The sequence below is a fragment of the Aquila chrysaetos genome, chromosome 5 (assembly GCF_900496995.4).
Source record: "Aquila chrysaetos chrysaetos chromosome 5, bAquChr1.4, whole genome shotgun sequence".
Classification (NCBI taxonomy): domain Eukaryota; kingdom Metazoa; phylum Chordata; class Aves; order Accipitriformes; family Accipitridae; genus Aquila; species Aquila chrysaetos.
Window position 1 is genome coordinate 6810780 of NC_044008.1, and position 18265 is coordinate 6829044.

Sequence of the window (18265 nt, forward strand, 5' to 3'; positions counted from 1 at the left end):
CATTAATCACTCTCCAAACCCTTACCCTGAACTTGTCTCACTTGCCACAAGAAGAGCCATGACAACTAACTTGGACAAGAAACCTACAGTTCATATAGCTCAAAGCAGGCAAATTTTGGAAAATTATTAAACCATAGGAAGAAAAGGTCTCAAGTATTTTATGTTGATACTTACTTCTTGACTGTTTTCAGGTCAAAGAAAACAGTGACAGATAAGCTCTTGTGAGGACATCTAATCCATCACACTGAGATGATTCCGTCTACCAGCAAGACACTGGCACAGCTGTATCTCACTTTGCTCTGCATCGAGAGGTTTTTTGTTACTGGTATGAATGACAGATTTGAATCTGGCAGTACCTTGAGTTTGGTTTGTCCAGTTAAACGAAGATAAAAGTGTATTTTGCACTACAGATGACACGAGGCTTTTTTTTTTTTTTTTTTTTAAAGTCCATACCATCCTCTAAACTTGAGACATACACAGCAGCCACAGTCAGACTATTATTTTGCACTTTGATCAATGCAACTTTGTAAGTCTCTCACGCCAATAATTCTCCTCTTTTGAATTGGTATTAGGTGAGATTACCAGAACAAAACCAGAAAATTGTGGTCAGTTTATACTCCTAGCTTTCACAAATGATAGGTTAAGGTTTAGCAGTGTAGTAAACTATAAACAATGTGCTGGTTTTGGCTGGGGTAGAGTTAATTTTCTTCACAGTAGCTGGTATGGGGCTGTGTTTTGGGTTTGTGCTGGAAACAGCATTGATAACACAGGGATGTGTTCGTTACTGCTAAGCAGTGCTTACCCAGAGCCAAGGGCTCTTCTGCTTCTCCCCTCACCCCACCAGCGAGGAGCCTGGGGGGGCACAAGGAGTTGGGAGGGGACACAGCCGGGACAGCTGACCCCAACTGACCCAAGGGATATTCCAGACCATAGGACATCATGCTCAGCATATAGAGCTGGGGGAAGAAGGAGGAAGGGGGGACGTTCGGAGCGATGCCGTTTGTCTTCCCAAGTCACCATTAGGCGTGATGGAGCCCTGCTGTCCTGGAGATGGCTGAACACCTGCCTGCCCATGGGAAGCAGTGACTGAACTCCTTGTTTTGCTTTGCTTGTGCACAGCTTTTGCTTTACCTATTAAACTGTCTTTATCTCAACTCGGGAGTTTTCTCACTTTTACTCTTCAGATTCTCTCCCCCATCCCACTGAGGGGGGAGTGAGTGAGCGGCTGTGTGGGGCTGAGTTGCCGGCTGGAGTTAAATCACAACAAACAATAACCTTGCTGCTTCTGTAATAATGCAAAAGCACTATATAGATTGTATCCATATTGCTTAGTCTAAAAATAAACATGTACAAATTAAATAGGACATACATCAAGTAAATATACACGATTCATTTATGAAAAGCAATTATTTGTGCTGAGAGGAGCGAAAGTCCAGTTTTGAGCTAATCAAATAATTAAGAATAAAGACGAAACAACATAAGCTTAATTATTATTATTTTAACATGTTAAAAATACAGTCACATCAAAATAGGATACACAGTTATAAAACTGTTGCAGATGACATAAGAAAATAGTGTGTATATATTTTATATATAAAAATCTACAGTATTTACTAATGCTGATACATATTTTGGAGCCTTGTGTTGCTTGCACAAATAAATTGTACAGCTTTGTTATGAATTACAGAACCATCGTTAAACACTGAGATTATTACACTTAGCCACAATATTATATACATATATTCCTAAGCTGCTGTAACCAATTAGAACTAAGGTAAGCCCAAGTCATATTTATCTTCACAATTTTAGTTTAGAGTTTCAGTGTAGTGCTTTGCTACTGTTACTTTGCTGCAGTTTGCAATTTTTAAAATATAAAATTGCCCAGTTCATTAAAAATTACATCAAACACATTATATACACAAAAAAAGTTTTTGAAATATACTCAGTAAATGTTACTTCCATTTGTAAAAATTGTTTTACTTCTGTACCTTAAAACTTACAGAGCCAACCTGCAGCAATAATAGGCACTAAAGCTCATTCTTTAAAGGGGGGGTGGGGGAATCCATTTCTATCAGTTAACAAATCTTACAACACAAAAGATAACAGGACAACCTTCCAAACCATCCCAAACTGGTGTTGATACCGATGTTTGGTACTTAAGTATTAGAAAAATCTCTCTGTTAAGCGCTCCAAGGACCTCTTCTGGCGAGATCCTTATCTGCCTCAACTCCCATTGGTTTCAATGAGAGGTGAGTGCATTCAGCACTTACTACGTGGCACCCAGCAGCTCGCAGGACTGCATCCTACATGTGCCACTTAACCTGCATTTTTTTTCCACCCCAAATTCACAGTCAAGGAAAGGAAAACACAAAGTAGAAAAGGCTGCAAACACTAATTAAAAATACATTATCAGGAGTCTAAGCTTCCTATTAACAGTCAGGATCATTTTAGTGTAAAACACCGCACAGTCTCTCAGCAGCCTGATAGCACAGCAGCACATGTCCAATCACAGACATGAACCTACTGGCTCTTTGGGGTAAAAAAGGGCAAAACAAAATGGAATTGACATGACAAAGCTTAAGAGAAGGGACACTGCATACTCACACGGCTCAGGGAATATCAAGCCTTGATCAAATCTCAGACTCCTGCATGTACTTCACAAGAGCATCAAGGAGCTCCGATACCTGTGAGATTTGGCCCTGCAACCAGTTTGTTTAGTTTGACAGCACAGCATGACAAAAAGTGAAGAGTGCAGCACCATTTCCGTATCTGGCATTACTCTCACTGTGCTCCAATATTTTGCATATAGGACGACATTCTGAAGGTAGATTTGGGTGAGAAGGTAAAAATTCTCCACTTTCGATGCAACTAAAAGACTAAACACTGCCCTGAATTTTAAGCACCATTTCTTAGCCAGATTAGAGAGACATTTTTGGCTTTCTGCTTTTGCCTGCCTGGCTCCTTCTTGCTGAGGAAAACGACAAACAGTAGTCAAAGGAGAGGAAATTAACCCTCACATAAGATTAAATTAATAATCCCAAAGCATCTCTCCTGCCCAGAACAGATACTGGGATGCTGAGGCAGCTGTATAAAAACGACAGAAATTCCCATTCAAAATGAATGACTTCTCAAATAAATTACAAAGAAAAATTAATATGAAATAAAAGTACTTCACAAGCTTTGCCCAAAGTTAAACGCATTTACATTTAAACTCTAGCTCTTTGCCATATGCATTTGTGTATTATAAGTGCACACTCACACGCGCGCGCACACACATCTATACAGTGCATTAACAATGTCAGTCAAAATAAAACTTGTAAATGTGTTACAGGTTTTAGGCAGAAAGATTGTAACACAAATTATTTAAATGTAAAGAACAATGACAGTATTAACCACATTGTCTATATGATCTTATTGCTATGTCTATGTGCATCAGATCACTTTCAATCGCTTCAATGCAAGTCTAAGAACTCAACTAGTCTTCAATGAAAGTCTGAAACATCTTTGAAATAGTGTTGTTATTTTTGAGACCCATGTAAACTGTCCTCATTTCAGAGAAGAACTGAGGTGGACTACTACTAACACAGTAATGTTTAACTGGTTTTGGTTCTTGCCATTTTACTAAGTATAGACAGATTCTCAGAGAAGCACAGATTCATGCATAGACAATCCATCATTTCTATTTCGATAGTGTTGGGCTTGAGCTGATGGGCTTGAAAATTGGTATTGTGGTGAACCATGCTCTTCAAAGGTTGGTGAAGTCCTGTATCTTATTGGACTATCCACAGAAACAGGAGGAAGACTATGGTCTTGAAAAGGTGCTGACTGAAAATGCTGATATTTCTGGAAATTATCCAAGTGGCCTTTGTTAACATCTTGGCTCCAGGGCTGCCTGTAGGGTTCATGTCTGTAAATATATGCAGCATCTGGCCACTTTCTATCTTCTGGTAAATAATCCACTGGAGGGATTATGAATTTGACACCTGTGGGAGACCTTGAGTTGCTGGTATAAGCATCGACAGGGGCTACTTCTATCTGACCAGGGGCTGGTGAAAGGGGATTTTGGCGACTGGCAGGATAGGAATTCATTTGTAGTTTATCCGGAGAATAATCTACTGAAATAAAAGAACCATATGGCCTACCAGAAGAGCTGGTTCGATTCCCATGATAATGCAGAGGTACAGAACTTGTATTGCCTATACTGGAAACATGCTTTGGAGAATTTCCATGGTAAGTAGGTGGATTACTGTAACATGGCAGTGGCTGTTTTATATTCAATCCATGAGGTGGTCCATCAGATTGCGATGAATATTTTGGAGATCTGGGTTGTGAAGTGAAGGTGTAATTATTTGGTATTTTTAATGGAGTTGGTACTTTTTCAGTTTGCTTTCTTGGACTATTAGAGTATGTTACATGCCTAGGGCTCTGTGGACGAGCTCTCTCAAGTGTCTCTTCAACAAGATTCTCACTCTCATTATCAACTTCTGGAACATTGTCATACTGAGATGCATTAGACCCTCGCTTACCTTCATCAGCATCCAAAACCCTCATCTTTTGCTTTACATTCAAAGGCTGCGTTTCTCCAGGACTTTGTGGTGGGCCTGAAACCAAATGGTTTACTGGCCTTCCTTTCACCTCTGCAGTAAGTTTCATTGTCTTTTCAATTATTTTGATATCAGACGGTTTATTCCACTTAGGTACAAATTCCTTTCTTGTATTTGAAGTAGCATTAGAATTTTGATTAGCAGCTGCATTATTATACTGTCTCGAGTTGTCTTGCTCTGTTGGCTGAGGCTTTCTTCTGGTATCTACCTCATTCTTAGGCATACTACTTTGTGTCTCTATTGGTCGAGTCTTTTGCTGTTTTAAGGAAGGCTTCTTTTCCAGTGAATTAATTATTTTTCGGTTATTTGGTGAACTTTCTGGTTCTTCTTCTGGGGATGGTCTCCTTTCTGTCCTTCTTGTTGTTTGTGTACCAGTGCTGTTCTGTCCATTAAGCACTGGAGTGGAGTTAAGCATAGCAGGCGGAGGTCCTGATGGAATCTGCCCCAATGGCTTCTTTGGAAATTCATCTTCTTTACCTAAAACAAGAACAATAATAACATAAATTCACCTTTGTACAGAAGTCATCTTTGATCTGCTGGTCATGCAAGCAAAAATAGCTACAACCTCTATTACTGGGGCCTCTCTCTGGGTCACCATTCTACTAAACACCTCAAAGGTTTTTCTGTGTACTGACATCGAACAAAGGTTTTGTTTAGGCTCTCATCTCAACGAGTTACTCTAGTCTTCCTTTCTATAGTTGACGCAATCTTGCCGAGCTTTTGCTCATTCATGACACTGCTGCAAAAAAATAATTTTCCTAGATGACATTTTGGTTACAGTACCTACTCTGTATGTAATCCTTCTCACATTGTCCCTATCACATTAAGTAAACTACTTTCTTCACTTCAAAAATCCTTCCCAATATCCCTCTCCCAATCTATTGTCTTCCACTCATTCACCTTTTAATGTTCACTGCTGATAAGCTATAGTATCAGCTCCTCACTCACATGTACAAGCTTCCTATCCGACATCTCTGAACTTTCTCTCACTTCTTTTTTTGGGTGGAGCTCCTCGTTAACATCTGCACAGTTAAGTCCTTGTTCCCCCTCAACCCCCGCCTACAAATTTCATTTTCAGTATTAAAAAGCTACAGTATAACTAAAAGACTCTATGCATAACCATATTTTTTTCAATTCAGTTTTTTATCAGTTATAGAACAATTGAAGTAGTTAATACTAATACTGGCTACGTCATGATTTCAACTGAGTGTTCAATAGACGAGTTTTGCCAAACACAAGGACATCATTTACAGAACTAGAATATGAATGGAAAGTTCTCCCAGACTGGAGCTCAATACATCACAACAGCCAGTGGTAAACAACAGTTATGTGAGGACCCAGAACAATCCACATTGCCACTACAGAAAGAATAAAGGAGTGTTTCATTGCTTGATGCTGCTCACAGAACAATTTACATTGAATTTTCCACTGCAGCCTTTCTCCTTAGCAGTCAACGCCCTTCGTATTCTCAGCCAAAGTCTTTTATCATATCCACTTGCATATAACTTATTTAATTACGTAATACATTACTTTCCCATTATGAGCAGAAAAGGTCACCTACTTCTCATTAAATATAATAATCTAAGTTTAATTTATTTGATGTTCAGTATTTCCCAAGAAAATAAAAAAAAACTTTTAAAGTCAGCATTACCAAACAAATCTCACTCACTCTGTATCTATTTATTAAGCAAAAGCTCTGTTGTAAGGAGGAAAAAAAAGACTACCCTTGCCTAAATGTTATGCAAAATAAATTATATAAAATGGCTGTCAGTAAAATAATTTTATTTAATCCCTGCTTCTTCCTAAGACAAGAACTGTAGAATCTTTCTCTATCATCAAAGATCATAAAGTTAGCACCTCACTCCTTCTAGCTTCTTTTAATTTGTAATTAAAATTCCTTTTATGTGTCTATATGGGTTCACAGGAGCGAATACATACAAATGTCTCTACCCCTGACACAAGTGCTGTGGTTAGAAGTGAGCTATGTTCATTTTTACAGTCAATAGTATGAGTTCAATCTTTGATGACTGGTTCATGATAGAGATACACAGAGGAAAGCCAGCAGCCAAGGTCAGTATTATTTATTATAACAGCATTACAAACTACCATCACGGATCAGTTGCTATATAAACTAAATGAAAACTTACAGTTTGTGCCAGCTAGGACATAGCAGGAGGACAGCAGAGAAGAATACAATGACGCCATGTGTCATGACTAGATAACTAAATAAAAAGTAAACAATTAAACTAGCCTTTTCTTGATTTTCAAAGTCTTCATATGAGGCCAAAGGTCATATGGAAACCTACCCTTTCCTTTAGAAATACCTAACTTCAGAAACCTCAGTTTACATATAATAAACACAGCCTACCCAGGCTTTCTGTAGAAAACCCCTCCACTCTTATTTTCCCCTAGTTATCCTTCACTCAGTTACGATCATACAATTATTTAGATACACAAACCTATGCTCTTACAGTGAAGGTACTCACTGTCTACCTTGCTACGACCTGGCAAAGGAAGATACTCATGCTGAACCCTCTCCTCAATTACTTGTCCCCAAAGGGGAGATTGCACATGTTAAATCATCTTACAGGATTATACACCTGGCACACTACACCTAGGCAAATGGTTGCAAGACAGCGCTGCAGGTTACACGGTGGGGTAGGGCCTCAGCGTTAGGCTCCAATGAGCGGCTCTTGGAATTACAAGTCTTGTGGTTTGTTCTCTTTCACTGTGGGGCCCCACTATTCACAAATCAGGCTAAAATCTGGCACATGGATTTGTAGACGTGCGCTCCCCCGCAGCACACCATTGGAAGAACAGATGAGGGGAGAAAGGAATGAGTTGCATGGATGCTGCAAATGGATGATTTAACAGCTCTGCAATATACCGTCTGCTGCACTAGCGCCTTCAAAATTGTTCTTTATTCTTTATGAACAGGAGTTCACTTTCTGAACTTGCTTCAGTTTGGCAAAAGGCATTTGTACCATCTAATTCCACTTGCATCCTCAAACAGTGTCAGGCAAAGTTGAAGATCTTGTCTTCTAAATAAAAGTAAATTTTGCCCATAATAAATATTCCTGATACTGGAACTATATTATTACAGTGCTTTCAATCTTACTAATTTGAATGTTAAAATAGCATGAAGTCTGAATGAAGAAACAATACTCAAAGTACACACCAAAAACTTGCCATCTAAACCATATAGAACTAGTCTTTTTATGCTGATAATCCATTTATAACCTCCAGGTGATCCATAGTAGTTATGAGATAGCATAAGAAAATGGCTCCAACATCTGTAAATTATTTCATTTCTGTCCTTGTATGCAATAAATGTTTTAGAAAAATTACTTTTCTTCCACGCTTGAAATTAAACTATTCAAGCTATATATAAAAAAACTGAAGACAAGTTCCTCTAGTAGCTGCAATGCTTCCTTCCTTTGTACAAAGACTTTAAAAGCATGAACCGATTTCCTTTCTTCCAGCTTTCACTCTAAGAAATGCATACAGAGCAAGATGAGATGCTTTGAAATATACTTGGTTGTACAATAAAGGTGGGTTTTGTGTGAGGTTTTTGTTTTTTTTAATTTCACACACTTAAGGTTTCTTAATTACCATTAAGCTCTAATAAAACCCAAGTGAGAATACTGCAGACATTTTTATTGAATTCTACCTAGGCTGCTTTGAAGATTACTTTCTGTCATCTTTCCTTCACATTCCAGGGTAAAAGAACACAATACAACTAGGCATATGTGGGCTGCACTTTCTAGATGATGTATGCTATAATATGAATTACAGCTGTAAAATTAATATCAGAGAAATCTTACCGTGTCTGTTGTGAAACTGTTAAAACTCGACATTAATTCATGTACTGAGTAACAAGCAAAGCGTTCCAAGACAATAGTTCGTTTAGAAGAAAACCTCTGCATTCTAACAGCATGATACCATGTTTATAGGCTGGTAATACCAGAGCTTAGTGCTTTCAGGGAAAACAAAAATATGGAACAATGAGTACGTGTGGAAGGAGGGTCAGCAGGGAAAAGAAGAAATACAGCTTTAAATCTTAGCCACAGGGCTTCCACAGAACTTGGTTTAACTTGACCTCAGACAGAAACAACTGACACAGCTTGCTTAATCAACCACATCTGCATGTGAAACTTTAAGAAAGGCCATATTGCTAGAGGTACTCAATTCAGTAATCAAAGCTACAAAGCACAGGCCTTGTTCTGGTTCAAAAATGCTTGAGCTGTAATCACCTCCTACCATAAAAAGCACTGGAAGGAAAGGAGTTGTATAAGGATCTATGATGCTGCAGCACAGACGTCCTGCAAACCGGTCACCTTCTAAAGGAAAATCAATTTGTTTTAAACTGCAAAACAGATATTTAATTCTGATTTAAGTATACAGGTCATACATACATACACACACAGAGCTGTCACTTTCAGTGGAACTACCAAGTACTTTAAAAACAAATAAAACCTCCTCAAGTTCAAAAAAAGTCCACAAAATTAAAGATGCAGAGGACAACTGAATCTATCACCATACACATTAATGCAATGCGACATTCCTCAAATGCACAAAATAGCATGCAAACTATGTCCATGAATGCTTTAAGCAGTCCACTATCAGCAAGAATAGCAAGAAAACCATGATGCTGCATGCTGGCAAGAAAGAAAGAAGGTACTAAAAGCAAAAAGCTGAGGAGAAGAAACCACAATGCAAAAGGAAACAAAAGAAACCAAGTCACAACAAACATCTCTACCATTAAGAGGTACACAAATAGCTCGCCAGAGAAGCATGCAAAAGCACTAATTCTTCTTACAAGCCGCATATCTTTTATCTACCAATTTTCCACTCCAAATCTGCCTAAAGCCTCACATGCAGCTCTCAACCATCATCTTTACTACTTCAGCTAAACTCACTGTTCAAACTCCTCAGATCTGAGCATGCAGAAATTTTATTTGGATGTTTTCAAGGACATTCAACTGAATATGTTTGTGCTGTTGATCCAAAGTCTGAGTTAATTCACTTTCTGGACATACCTGTCTGGGGAACAGAGAAGCTTTTGAATTCTACAAGAAATATTTCTGGGGCAAGTGCTCTTCTATACAATCTATGATGTTCACGCACCAGGTTTAAAATCATTTTGAAACTAGAAGTTAAGACACAGCTGTCCAGTTGAGCTGTGATTGTTTTGGCAGCGACCTCTACAATCATCAAATGTGCCTTTGTCTTCTGAAGCAAACCAGGCAATCAGATTTCTCCCAGGCTGCCAGTATTTGCATGAGATGCAGAACTGGGTAGCTCTTATCTTTCTCTCCTCCTCTTCCTTCAACAGAACAAGTTCCTAGACAGAGTTTTGTTACTGGCTTTTCCCAAAGACAAACATAATAGCTTATATCAGAACTTACAGAGCTGGGACTATAGAATTTTCTATTTTTCCTCTAAAAGAAAGGTAGTGATTTAGTTGGCTTATATGCAGCATAGCATAAAATAAGCAAACAACAAAGAAAAATGAGCGAGGAAGGAGAGAAATGGAAGTAGAGGGAGGCAATTTAAGCAAAACAAGAACAATCAGGTGCTTGTTTGCTGCTGGTAAACATATTACCTGACATGAAAAGGAGCAAAGCAAATATGAGCAGATCTGACTGTTCCCCAAAAGATAAGAAATTCAAGTCATATTAAAGAAAGTTTTAGTCTGTTGACTTGTTCCTGCTCTAACAAGTCTTGGTCACCACCCAGTGGAAGTCGATCTCAACTGCAAGACTTTTACAGATAATTGCTTCAGGAGGCACTAACAGCCTCATGCATTGAATAGCAGACATATAATTGGACTAAAGTGCTTTAAGTGCTCTCTCCAGTGAATAACAGTCTAGTCCTTAATTTCAGCACCAGAATACACGCACTTTGACTGTTCTAACACAATTTTCAAGGATGGTAATGGTCATAAAAACAACTCTTAAAATGACATCTTGATATTTTGTGTTTATTTTCCATCAGTGATGTCCCATCTTACTTCTTCAGTTTACAAGTCCAAGAGAATTTTAAAGAAATTTAAGTGCCTGCACTAGAAGCTCAAGCTGCTGTCTGAAAGTCAACCTCTGCTCCTCCTCCTTTATATGCCATCATCAGCAAAGGAGTTACTAAAATGAAATCTTGCCTGACAACTTGAAGGTAGAACAAAATACACTGCTTGCCTTCCTCCTACTATATCACTTCTGTATTACTGACAGTAAGGAAAACTTACTTTATAAACACCTGCATTTAGATAAACAATAGAAATGTTAACAAATTTGGTCATCAACCAGAAGATACAGGTGGCCAGCTCTATGTCTGTAAGCTGCTTTTGCAAAAAAAATTTCTAAAATTAACCACTCCACTTTACAACCCGAATTCCATGTTTCTTCCAGAAAATATACTTTCTTGAAAAGTCAGTTTAAAATAGGAATATGAACAATGACCAGTATAACTATCTGGATCATATTTTAAAAAAGCATGCAAGTTTTAAACGGTAAAGATTTTTAAATGATGCAAAGCCAATGTCTAAAACTGCTGAAAATAATACACTAATTATATTAGTAAAATTCCATATATTAATTTCCTTCATAATATTGTATTATACCACACAAGAAACAAGGCATAAAAATTAGTTGATTAAAATATGAAGTGCATTATATGAAATAGCTACTTGTATATTCTTCAAGCACAAGTGAAAAATCCAAAATTCCTCTGAAACAAAACACAACCAAAAGAGAGACACCATCAGAAACAGGAAAGTCAAGCTGACTTACATATTTCTATTGTTTTGGCTGTCAAAAGGTGCATTAAAGGCAGAGAATAGACAATATTTAATAGATTATCAACCTAGTATATACTTCTGCACTGTCACTGATGAGTATTTAAAATAGACAGGTATTTGAATAAAAGATATTGATAATAAATTTAATAAAATATACCAGTAAAGATAAATAGCAGATAAACATTTAAAAGTTTATGGCAAATGCAAGATTCAAATTTTGCTAGTTTTCCCTGAATACAGAAAAGGCTGGGAGAACTAGAAGAACTGAGTCAGAGTTTAAAGCTGGTGTTAAAATGCACAAATATAGTTAAGATGATCACAAGGACAAGGGCAGATTCCAAATTTGCCAATACTGCTTTAAAATTAAGGTACAAGACCTCTATCTCTAATTTAAGGCCTTCTCAGCTTCTTAAGGTCTATTAAACTTTCAGTGATAAAAAAAGATCCAACCCAGGACCCCTCTACCCTCCCTCTTCAGGACACCTTATATCAAAACGCAGGTGAGAAACTGTCTCAAGAACAGACCTGAGAGCCTTCAGCCTTGAAGGTGGGCCCGTCTTGTTTATGAAGCACTAGATTAATAAACTATTTTCAGCAACATATTTTTAAGTAGCATATGAAACTTTCACTGGTAAGCACTTCTGTAAAGTCAGACACTATAAAAAATATGTATTAATATATAAATATTGTTTATTAATCATTGCATTATTTACATAGTCCTACTGGAATAACTCAGAGCAAAGCTGGAAATTCTATCCATATCTTGTGAGTATTCAAAGAATTTTGCTGCTGTTTGGAGTAACAGCCAAGGAAAGAATCTGTATCAAGAAATTCTGGAAATCAATGGGGTGTACCAAGAAAATTCCTTTCACTATGCTCTAGACATCATCCTCGAGTTAAGAGATTGTCCACTCTGTCAAATCTGGCTCCTTGAGATGTAAACAGGAATCATACAGTTTTAGATGAGTGTGCCGTTTAAGAACCTGCCATGGTGTGGACACCCTTCATAATGTTCCAGGCAATCCAGAAAATACCAATTGTCTTTTCTACTAAATTTGCTTCAGGATATGTCAGAGAAGTACCTTAAAGGACAGTCTCTACCATAGAGCTGTCACAGCCTGCCTCTCTGAGGGCTTGATAACCAAGCGGCTCACCAGTAAGAAGTGTGCTTATCCACACAGCTTACTGTCTCCATAAAGTCACTGAACAGGGATGCCTACTTTGGGTTTTGAGAACAGCACTTAAGTTGCAAGTCATCCTCTGAAGGTTGTAGTTGCTAAGTTCAGGCTATCCTATACTGGCCAGCAGTTAGACTAGAACTTACCACAAAGATGAATGAAAATCCATGGTCTGCTTTATGCAAATAGCCCTAGTATTGGCAAAAGCATTTCACCTGCATCCAAAATTAGCACGATCCCCTTAACGTCCATGTTCTGGCTGAGCATTTTAAGGGTTTTATCAGTGAGAAAGTGTTAAATGAAGTCCCTTCCTTCCTCTCTGCTCTGAAGGGAACAAGGAGCTCCTTAATTCAATGGAAGAAGCCATGGAGGAAGCAAGCCAGAGAAAGCTACATCAGACATAAGCAGACATCCACTTTAAAGTAACACAAAAGTTATTACCTCTTTTAAAATCCTACTGCAGCTTACCCTACTAGGGCAGGAAAATCTATACGGCCTAGCAAAGGATGCCAGATGGAAAATTCCACTGAGCTTAATTAGCTCACTGCTATTCCTGGATGACTGATACTGATGCAACTGTAAGATGGAGATTTTTTAGTTTTTCCTAACATGCAGTTTTACTTTAGCTCTTTAAGGTGTATTGTTGCTCAGTGGGGAAAAAAAAAAAAAAAAAAAAGTACAAGATAAGAAGTAGTGCTTTGATTTCAGCTGAGAAAACTAAAATAAATGCTATCTTCTCAGGCTACAGTGGATACTTAAATGAACAGTCTAGATGAACACATTTTTGTGTGTATTACTGCATGACATATAATGGTTTCATAAGTTTTACATGAAATCAGAAGAAGAATAGTAAAAAGAGACTGAAGGTATTAGAGCCAGACAGACACATGTATTGGGTTTGGATGGCAAGGTTTTGGTAGCAGGGGAGCTACAGGGGTGGCTTCTGTGAGAAGGTGCCAGAAGCTTCCCCCATGTCCGACAGAGCCAATGCCAGCCGGCTCCAAGACGGACCCGCCGCTGGCCAAGGCCGAGCCCATCAGTGATGGTGGTAGTGCCTCTGGGAGAACAGAGTTAAGACGGGGAATAGTTGTGGCAGAACAGAAACCGCAGCCAGAGAGAGGAGTGAGAACATGTGAGAGAAACAGCCCTGCAGACCCCCAGGTCAGTGCAGAAGGAGGAGGAGGAGGTGATCGAGGCGCCGGAGCAGAGATTCCCCTGCAGCCCCTGGGGAAGACCACGGTGAGGCAGGCTGTCCCCCTGCAGCCCAGGGAGGTCCACGGGGGAGCAGATCTCCACCTGCAGCCCAGGGAGAGAGGACCCCACGCCGGAGCAGGTGGGTTCCCAAAGGAGGCTGTGACCCCGTGGGAAGCCCGCGCTGGAGCAGGCTCCTGGCAGGACCTGTGGCCCCGTGGAGAGAGGAGCCCAGGCTGGAGCAGGTTTGCTGGCAGGACTTGTGACCCCGCGGGGGACCCACGCTGGAGCAGTCTGTGCCTGAAGGACTGCAGCCCGGGGAAGGGACCCACGCTGGAGCAGTTCGTGAAGGACTGTCTCCCGTGGGGGGGACCCCATGCTGGAGCAGGGGAAGAGTGAGGAGTCCTGCCCCTGAGGAGGAAGGAGCGGCAGAGACAACATGTGATGAACTGACCCCAACCCCCATTCCCCATCCCCCTGCACCACTGGACGGGGAAGAGGTAGAGAATTCAGGAGTGAAGTTGCGTCTGGTAAGAAGGGAGGGGTAGGAGGAAGGTGTTTTAAGATTTGGTTTTATTTCTCATCATCCTGCTCTGATTTGATTGGTCAAAAAATTAAACTAATCCCCCCAAGTCAAGACTGTTTTGCCGATGACAGTAATTGGTGAATGATCTCTCCCTGTCTTTATCTTGCCCCATGAGCCTTTTGCTATATTTTCTCTCCCCTGTCCAGCTGAGGAGGGGAGTGATAGAGCGGCTTTGGTGGGCACCTGGCGTCCAGCCAGGGTCAACCCACCAGAAAACACATGAGCAAAGCTGAAAGTCCAGAGAATGCTCAGAACCTGTAGAAAAATATTATTGCCTGGAGACAGTGATTAGTAAAACCAAAATGAACATCAGAGTGGGGAAATAAAAAAAAAAAATAAAAAAAAAAAAATCAGAGGCTTGTCAAATTCATATGAAGAACAAATGAGGCAACCTCACTCAACTGCAGATAACAGCAGACAAATCAGCTAGATTCCCAAGGATTAGGATGAAGGCATTTTATATTTATTTTGTGAAAGGTTAAGTAATGTTCCCATTTACCCCTGGCAAAAATATACCACACAGAGAGGCCTTACCAGGCTACTTTGAAATTAAAAAGAAAATAGCTCAATTCCTCATCCAGCACCAAAATATACTTCACTTTGGCTTTGCTTTTCCTATTTTAATTTTAAACCTCCCTCATTCATGGCGGGGGGAGGGGGGGAGGGCGGTTGCGGGGAGACATGGACAGACAGACGACATTTTATTGTCATTGATGTTGCTTTAGCTATCCAAAAGAAAGAACCAATATGGCTCAAAACAATTACCGTCCTGTCAGCTAGCCATACCAGAAGTTACACTTGAGTGTACAAAGTATGAAACTAAACAACTTGCATTCCGTTGCCAAACTGTCTCAGAAAGAAGATACATTCACTACCCTTTGCTGTTGGTCTCCACAAGAAGACTCCTTGTGTCTCACTTTCTGTTACTGCATTGCAAGGTAGATGGCTCTTACATCACCTAAAGCCTCCTTCAATTTTCTGTGAAAATCCAGAGCATTCTCAAACAAAATTTCACTTGAAGGCATTTTACATTCTCCCAAAAGAAAAGCCTTAAAACATAAATAAGTTAGGAACAGACTGTTTGCCTTAATTTTTTTTTTTCCATCAAGAAAATTTCCAGTAAATTCTGTATTTTCCACAGAAACTCTCAACATGAGTTACATGCATGTGATTTTCTGGGCTGGAAGATACACTAACTCCATCATGTATCAAACTAGAAAAATCTTTCCCAACTCTTCAGCTACCACAGTTTCAAGCAGAAACTAGAAACTTCTCACTGATGAGATTTACTTTACTACATCCATGAAAAATCTACCCATCTACAAACAATTAAAAGTTTTGGGGGATAATCCCATCACCATTCAAACATAATCATGGCGAACTCTATATTTAAAATTTAACAGAAAGCATGCTCATGTTCTATCTTCCTTTAACATGATGGAGTGGAACTGATGCTAAAAGACAAACTTCCTCATTGACGTATTTGGTTACATCTAGTCACCATGACCAAGCATCAGCTGTGACAAGATATCTGACAAAGCACACAGCTGAAGAGTAGTGCTGAAAAGAGCAACATGCTCTGAAGAATAAATCAAGACTGAAACCTAGCTTGTGGAAAAAGGATGGGGTGAAGGCAGGATGGGAGGGCTGGGATTAGAAAGGGGAAGCAGCAATGCACGTAGTAACATGGAGAAGAAATGCAGACTCACAGAACACAGCCTGTAGATGAGAAGGACCAAGAAGACTGAGCAGATGAAAAGACAAGAGCAGGAACTAGACTTAGACCTATTGTGGGTGGGAGAAAAGCATACCGGAGAAATGTTATAGAAAGGCAGAAAAAGGGCAAAACACAGGAACAGGGAGCAAGAGAAATGAGAAACTCTGACAAGATGCCAAGACGATAGGAAACAAATGTACAGAAAATGTTTGTACTCCAGAGGTACAGATCTGCTGAAGAAACAGATGAAACAGGTATCTATTTGTGATGAGTAGTCCCGAAACAGGCCAATACTGCATGCAATAAATAAGGTCTACAGAAACAGAAGAATTAAGTTCATTAATGAAAGAGCTTCAGGAAAAAAATATCACAACAATGCTACATAGGCAAGCTTTATTCTGACACTTCTTAACTTCTGAAAGCTAATCATAGCAACTTAATAAATGTATTTTAAGGGAATTTCTGCCATACTTTTAAAATTTTAAAAGACATATTCTTTTTCTCACATACTATTTTACAATTAGCAAACATAAAGAAAAAGGACTCTGAATAATCGCAAGAAAAATTCTAATTAAAGATTGTGGAGGTAGGCACAGAAAAGATAATAGAATCTTAATACAGGAAGAAGAGATCCTGTACACATTTCGTAAGTAGTGCCCCACGAAACAACCACCTCCGCTCTGCAACCGAAATGCACAAACACAAAAGCTGAGAAGAAACAAAGAAAATGATTCAGTTAAACACCCAGAAGGTCTATCACCTGCAAACAATTAAAAATCTGGATTTGACTAACAGAAGAAACTATTTGACCTGAAGTTTGTTCCATAGCTAATCAAGCTACAAAACAGACTGGATTCTCAGGCAATGCTGTTGCTTGAAATAATTTGAAAGCTTGATATTTAATCTCCTATCTTAAAGATTTTATAAATCCAAATTAATAAAATTATCAAGACATGGGATGTTTTAAAGTGCTTTGCCATTAGCTTACAACCAGTAAACAAAACACCAAAAAAAGAGCAAACTCATGAAATGAAAGGTGTTGATTTTAAACTGTAAAATGTTTTTTTTTGAAGGAAAAAAAACGAAACCAACAACAAAAAACCTAAAACCTACACAGTGATGAAGAGATAAATATTTGCACAATTTTTAACAGCATGAATTAACACTTTAAAAATGGACAATGTGTGAATAGCTCCAAACATCTAAATCTGCATATGTTCAAGTTTCTTACCAGCTACTGGTAAATCCAGCTTTGCCCGTCTCAATTCTGATAGAGAATTTTGGAGCTGGTCTATTACAAAGTCATCTTCATAGAAGAAATCCTTGGCTAAAGACTCCTGCAGAAATTCTACAAGCTCTTCCATTTGTAATTTCATCAGATGCTCTATATAAGAAGAAATTATTATACATTAAAATATCTTGATTATGGACATTGGAAAATGCACTTAAGACATTAGATGCTTTTGTTTTCAAAGTAGAATGAAAAACACTTCTTCATTAAGCAGGTAACAGAATTTTACACTAGAAATCTATAAAATGCATTAAAAATTCACTTGCAAATCAGCATGGAAGTACTTTCTACTTATCATTCTCTACTTAGGACAATGTTTTCCAAGAAGGGGCATCTTCAGAAAACTAACTACAAGTCACCCTCCCTCAGCCTTATGTCCAACAGCTTCAGGTCTTTATTTTTTAGCTTGCATCCTTAGCTTACAAAATACTGCTGTAGATCTGTACAACATACATCATCTCTCTTATTAAGAGCTTTGAAAAGCAGTAAAACATTTTAAAGATTTGTATTTACAGTATCTTCATTCACAACTGAATTAACTTCCAATGAAATGATGATGGCAGTTCACACTTCAGAACCATTGCTTCAGGCTCTCTGAAAATTCAGGTACTTTTTGCTACTTCAATCAAATTCAGGTCATACTTTGAAAGTCATTTTACAGTTATCAGATTATTTTTCTTTCCCTTTCTACACAGCAGTAAGGCCGTGTTTCCCACACAGACCTATGTGGCTTGCAAGTCTGCAACTGTGTAACTATGTAACTTCTTTAAGCATATGTATGCCATCAAAAGTTCCAGAATGTACAATTTCTATACAGAAACCATAAAAAATGTTTTTGCACTGTAATAAAAATGCACTTGGCATGTATTCCACAATGGCACTTTGACTGGATAGCTATACTA

At 38.8% G+C, this 18265-nt stretch overlaps 1 protein-coding gene across 4 annotated transcripts in view; it reads right to left on the reverse strand.

The window, feature by feature from the left end:
* Positions 1-1478: 1478 nt before the first annotated feature.
* USP6NL (USP6 N-terminal like) overlaps positions 1479-18265 on the reverse strand; it is a 130651-nt gene continuing 113864 nt past the window's right edge. For all 4 annotated transcript variants that reach the window (XM_030016261.2, XM_030016263.2, XM_030016262.2 and 1 more), the window contains 2 exons: positions 17304-17456; positions 1479-5081 (listed from right to left, as the gene is read on the reverse strand). In XM_030016261.2, coding sequence (XP_029872121.1) covers positions 3640-5081; positions 17304-17456 — 1595 coding nt within the window. In that variant the 3' untranslated portion in view covers positions 1479-3639. The remainder of the gene's footprint in view (positions 5082-17303; positions 17457-18265) is intronic.